The sequence below is a fragment of the Sardina pilchardus genome, chromosome 23, assembly GCF_963854185.1.
Source record: "Sardina pilchardus chromosome 23, fSarPil1.1, whole genome shotgun sequence".
Classification (NCBI taxonomy): Eukaryota; Metazoa; Chordata; class Actinopteri; order Clupeiformes; family Clupeidae; genus Sardina; species Sardina pilchardus.
In genome coordinates this window covers 2,855,956-2,861,955 of record NC_085016.1, presented here as the reverse complement: position 1 = coordinate 2,861,955, position 6,000 = coordinate 2,855,956, and the positions used below count along the sequence as shown (strand labels likewise).

Below are 6,000 nucleotides of genomic sequence, written 5' to 3'. Positions count from 1 at the left end.
GGGAGGAGACGATAGAGAGGAGAGGAGGAGGAGGAGAGGAAAGGTACCAAAAGAGGTCTTTTAGAGCTTTAGCTACAGTACACTGAGAAGGGAGAGAGAGAGAGAGAGAGGGAGAGGAGAGGAGGGAATGAGAGAGGGAGGAGGAGAGGAGAGGAGAGGAGAGGAGGAGGAGAGAGGGGAGAAAGGGACCAAAAGAGGTCTGTTAGAGCTTTTGCTGCACTGAGAGAGAAGGGAGAGACGGAAAGCGAGAGGGAGAGGAGAGGAGGGAACGAGAGAGGGAGGAGGAGAGGAGAGGAGAGGAGGAGGAGAGAGGGAAGAAAGGGACCAAAAGAGGTCTGTAGAGCTTTTGCAGCACTGAGGGAGAAGGGAGAGACGGAAAGAGAGACAGATGGCAGGGTGCCTGAACAGGCAGAGGGGAATCATTAGAGGTGTCAAGCAGGAAGCGTTTTGTACAACAGTGGTGTACGTCCCAAACACAATATCAACACATTATTAATAACAAATCACATTACCCCCCACACACACATACAGTTGAACTAAATATCAACACAATATTAATAACAAATCACTTCACCCCACACACACACACACAGTTGAACTAAATATCAACTCAATATTAATAACAAATCACTTCACCCCACACACACACACAGTTGAACTAAATATCAACTCAATATTAATAACAAATCACATTGCCCCACACACACACACAGTTGAACTAAATATCAACACAATGTTAATAACAAATCATTTCACCCCACACACACACACAGTTGAACTAAATATCTACTCAATATTAATAACAAATCACATTGCCCCACACACACATACAGTTGAACTAAATATCAACACATTAATAACAAATCACTTCACCCCACACACACACACAGTTGCCACAACTGTCAGAATCACCATTTGAAGTGTCCACAGACTGTTCACATTTGTGTGTGTGTGTGTGTGTGTGTGTGTGTGTCCAGGTTATAATGCTCAGCTCGGTCACTGAGCTACACAGCTACATTGATCGGACACAGCTGACCCAGGAGCTTGGTGGGACACAAGACTACTGCCACGAGAAGTGGATCTCCCATCGGACGGTGAGAACCAGAAAAAACAGTTGGTTCAGTCCAAATGCATCGCAGAGCCGCACCAGTTGGTTCAGTCCAAATGCATCACAGAGCGGCACCAGTTGTGTTTGTAACTCCAGTTAGCAGGACTGAAGGCATGACCACTTGCACATTAAAGGGAACAAGGAGTCCATACATTTAGCCTGTCACTTGGAAGAGAATTTCGATCCTCTCAAACTGTTGGATCAATACATTTAAGGGAGAGGAAGCCAAGCACGTGTGTGTGTGTGTGTGTGTGTGTGTGTGTGTGTGTGTGTGTGTGTGTGTGTGTGTTGATAGAGGAGCGTGTTGTATTGAGTTGGATAGGTCAGTTTGGGTCGGCAGGGATCACTGCAGGGGGTACCAGGCATGTGCAAGGGTCTGATCAGGATCAAAACCCTGTCTCAACTCTAGCTTAACATGTTAAAGTATCCTTATCTGAGGCTGGAAAATATATCAAATGTGATCTTATCATTGAATATAGAACATATGCAAATGACATAAAGGAACTAATATAACCCTTTACTATAAAATTTTTCCTTTAGTTTCCTCTAAAGAGGTCTAATAAAGTGCTCAGTTTCTGTTTTATTTTCCGAAATGGCATTTCATGGCGATATATGAAGTGTGCATGTGTTGATCTTATATGTGTGCTGTTGTGTGTGTGCTCAGGCCATAGAGGGCTGTGCGTGTGTGTTGATCTTCTGTTTGTGCTGTTGTGTGTGTGCTCAGGCCATAGAGGGCTTTGCGCTGATGGTGAAGAAGACTGCCCAGACGCTGCAGTCGTTTGGCACAGAGCTGGCCGAAACGGAGCTGCCCAACGACGTGCAGGCCACCGCCAACCTGCTCGGCACACACACCAACAAGAAAGACAAGATGAAGGTACATAGTCTCCGATAGTCTCCTCCAGACGTAGTCTCCAATAGTCTCCTCCAGCCGTAGTCTCTGATAGTCTCCTCCAGCCGTAGTCTCTGATAGTCTCCTCCAGCCGTAGTCTCCAATAGTCTCCTCCAGCCGTAGTCTCCAATAGTCTCCTCCAGCCGTAGTCTCCGATAGTCTCTGATAGTCTCCTCCAGCCATAGTCTCTGATAGTCTCCTCCAGACATATTCTCACCATTGCACTGCCCTTCATCAGTGCCCAGGCGGTGTGTGTTAAGTCTCTTCTCCGTGTGTGTGTGTGTGTGTGAGCGCAGGAGGACCTGAAGATTGCCCTGTCTCAGGGTGGGCGCCTCCTGGAGAGCATCAACGAGCCACTGGTCAAAGACGCCGACTACGCCATGAACCAGGACGAGATGGAGAATCTGGCCACTGTGCAGAGGTGAGACACACACACACACACACATACAGTATGTATACACACTATTCAAGTCAGGGATATTCGGCTTTCGGGTGAAATGTATTGGCCTTTCAATTAATTGTTTGAGATGAGGAGCCATTGCATGCTTCTACCCTACGTTCATGATATAATGCCACAGACACACAGCTCTGTAGTAAATTCCACAGCAGTAAAGTCCTGAGGACACAATGTACACTCAGCACCTTTAGATGTGACTGTTGGCAGCAGAACTGCCCCTGCTCGCTTTTTCTCCTCAGCATATGACATAGCGTTGCCAGCCAAGACAATTCTTTCTTTTTTACAACAGTGAAAAGGAATTGCTGCGTAAGGTGTCTGTCTTCACTGACTACTTTCTCTTTGGTTTGCGGCATCATTAAAGTGACCTCATGATAATATAAAGGAGGTAATGAGAGGGCTGGAGTGCTGCGTTTCTTGTGCTGTGCACCTCTTGCCGCAGTGATAAACGCTACCAGCCCCCACAATCAATGGAGTTGCAACTAAATCAGATGTCTTACATCAGCAGTCTCGACTCCCGCGGTTCAACTCTACTGGCAGAGACCACGCAGGACTGCCTCAGTTGCAACCCTATATGTTTACATCTAAACATGTTTACCGCTATATACTATTATCATAAAATACATTTTGAATGTATACATTTATCTGACACTTTATCCATAGCCACTTGCAAACGAGGATTCGCATTCAGGCTGTATTGCTGGCATTTATTGCTGGTATTTATTGCTAACATCTGTATGTATTGCTAGCATTTGAAAGCATTTGTAGTGGGTGGGTCAAGTGTTGGATAATTCTCATCATTCACACTGTTTCAGACTTTGGTGTGAAGATAGTCTGTAGCCTGTGTGGGCTTACATGAGCATCAGCTTTTATATAATGACCTTCTCTTAGTGTTACTACTTTAACACAAGCATGGATTTACTTCACATGGTCAACACTGATGGAACTCATAGTGCTGCATAGTATATAGCCTGCTACGCCATCTCTCTATCAACAGCACACACTGCATATATGGATACGTAGACTACACCAGAGAACACTGCTTTATATTCATTAAGTAAGCAGACGAACAGACTGCAGAAACCCGCTGTAGGATCTCACTGTCTGTTCAACGTTGATGTCTGAGCTGAGGACATTTGATCCTGCAGGGCGCAGGGTCTTTTGAGGGCTGCTGCGCTGCTTCTATAAAGAGAATGGAGAGGGGAGTGAGTGTGTGTGTGTGTGTGTGGGGGGGGGGGGGGGGGGGGGTGGGTGTATTTTGGGCAGACTCATGGCAGTCGACAAGATTGAAGGTGACAGACGTTGCCAATGGCAGAACTATGCCCCCCAGGTGCATATCACACACACACACACACACACACACACACACACACACACACACGCGCATAGACACAATGACGCAATGACAAACACACACACACACGCGTACAGTGTGCAAGGCGTATGTTATATAAGCTGGGGTCTGGCCAGTGTGTCCTCCCCAGAGCAGGCCTACACAAGGACAGCTCCGCACAGGGACACAGGCCCCTGATCTGTGAGTCTCACTCACGCACGTGTGTGTCCGTGTGTGTCTTTGTGTGTGTGTGTGTGTGTGTGTGTGTGTGTGTGTGTGTGTCTGTGTGTCTGTGTGTCTGTGTGTCTGTGTGTCTGTGTGTCTGTGTGTCTGTGTGTCTGTGTGTGTGTGTGTGTGTGTGTGTGAGATCTCTGAGTCTCATCGAGGTGTGTGTGAGTGTTATCCAAAACGACGTGTGTCTAAAGGATTTTAGAGGGAGGCTTTCCTGTCATTGTGTGATTTTGTCATGTAGAAAGGGCAAGCTTGTAATTGTCCTTCTGGCTGTCAAATGTGGGTAGGGTACTCCAAGATATATTCTGCACTTTGGAAGGGCATTTGGCTGTCGAGGGGATCTGTTTAAATAGATCTGCTTCTTTTGAAGATGTTTGCCTGTGGTAGCTCTGCTTGCTTGTCTGTTTCAAGCAGAATTGGAGTTCTGTTATGAACTGTATGTCATTCCTCATTTGACTCAGGCCTTAGCATGACACTGTTAATACCATGTAAAAGTCATGTGCTTTCGATATCAAAATATTAATTTGACGTATCGCCACGTGAGCAGTATATCATATCGCCACTGCTACCAAAAAATGTCTATACAGCTGACTATTGCAACATTGTTTTAGTATTAGTCTGCTGAATTATCAGTATAATGTGTTCTATATTATATATATTGCCCCGGTGTTTCCAGCTTTATTTTTTCATTTTCAGTAAAAAGTATTATAGCAATATATCACAGTATGTATCATATCGCCATATATTGTGACGTATCGTATCGTGACCCATGTACTGTATCATGATGTGTATCGTATAGTGAGGTCCTTGCCATTACTCAGCTCTAATGGCTGTTATTCCAATGAATCCAGAGCAGGAATTGTGCCTGGTGGTAGTATTTATGCTGATGATCTGATGTTAGTATTTATGCTGATGATCTGATGTTAGTGTTTATGCTTATGATCTGTTGTGATTGTTTAGTGTGCCTGGTGGTAGTGTTTATGCTGATGATCTGATGTGATTGTTTATGCTGATGATCTGATGTTAGTGTTTATGCTTATGATCTGATGTGATTGTTCGTGTGCCTGGCGGTAGTGTTTATGCTTATGATCTGTTGTGATTGTTCGGTGTGTCTTCAGGCTGCTGGGTCAGCTGGATGAGACCGAGACGGCGTTTGATGACTTCTGGGAACGCCACTACACCAAGCTGCAGCAGTGCCTCCAGCTGCGACACTTCGAACACAATTACAGAGAGGTATGTGTGTGTGTGTGTGTGTGTGTGCATTGTATGATTGCTGTGCTGAAAATGGATGGCTGTGTTAAGATTTCTGTTGTGTGCATGTAGGTCTACTGTATGTATATGTCAATGAGCATGGCAGGAAGTGAGGTGAAATCCCAATCAATATGTGTGTGTGTGTGTGTGTGTGTGTGTGTGTGTGTGTGTGTGTGTGACGTCTTCAGATTCGCTCCCAGCTGGACCTGGTGGGGGAGAGACTGGCGAGCTTCTCGGAGGTGGGCATAAGCCCCGCCCATGCGGAGCACATCCACAAAGAGCTCACCTGCCACGAGGAGCGCACCTGTGTAAGTTACCACGGCAACCGCACAAACCAAATTACTCCACGAGCGTATTACTCACCACATGAAGACATTACATGCACCCGCACGACCCAATAGCAACATCAGCACCTATTCAGCCACCTACTCCCAAGAGGAAGGTGTGGAATGTAGTGTGTTTTAAACAAAGAATTTCCCATTTAAATGCTAATTAGCTCGGAACACCATATCACCCTCTATTCAGGGTCTCAACAAGACCAAGAGTTATGAAACTATGACCTGCAGAGGGTAACCATGGCAACACCATGGCTAATATACTGGGCACAATGGACTTGACCCTGCGTGTGCGCTGTGCAGATGTGTGATTTATGGTCTGTCTTTAGGGCGGAAAAGCAAATACTGTACAATTGGGTTTCTTTCAACAGAAGAGTTTGGCTTTTACAGATTAATGGG

General features: G+C 45.7%; 1 protein-coding gene across 3 annotated transcripts in view; it reads left to right on the top strand.

The window, feature by feature from the left end:
- The window catches only part of mcf2la (mcf.2 cell line derived transforming sequence-like a), a 66,017-nt gene that overhangs the window by 42,104 nt on the left and 17,913 nt on the right, over positions 1–6,000 (top strand). For all 3 annotated transcript variants that reach the window (XM_062527463.1, XM_062527466.1, XM_062527465.1), the window contains exons 6-10: positions 978–1,094; positions 1,833–1,982; positions 2,294–2,418; positions 5,134–5,248; positions 5,455–5,574. In XM_062527463.1, the coding sequence (XP_062383447.1) occupies positions 978–1,094; positions 1,833–1,982; positions 2,294–2,418; positions 5,134–5,248; positions 5,455–5,574 (627 nt within the window). The remainder of the gene's footprint in view (positions 1–977; positions 1,095–1,832; positions 1,983–2,293; positions 2,419–5,133; positions 5,249–5,454; positions 5,575–6,000) is intronic.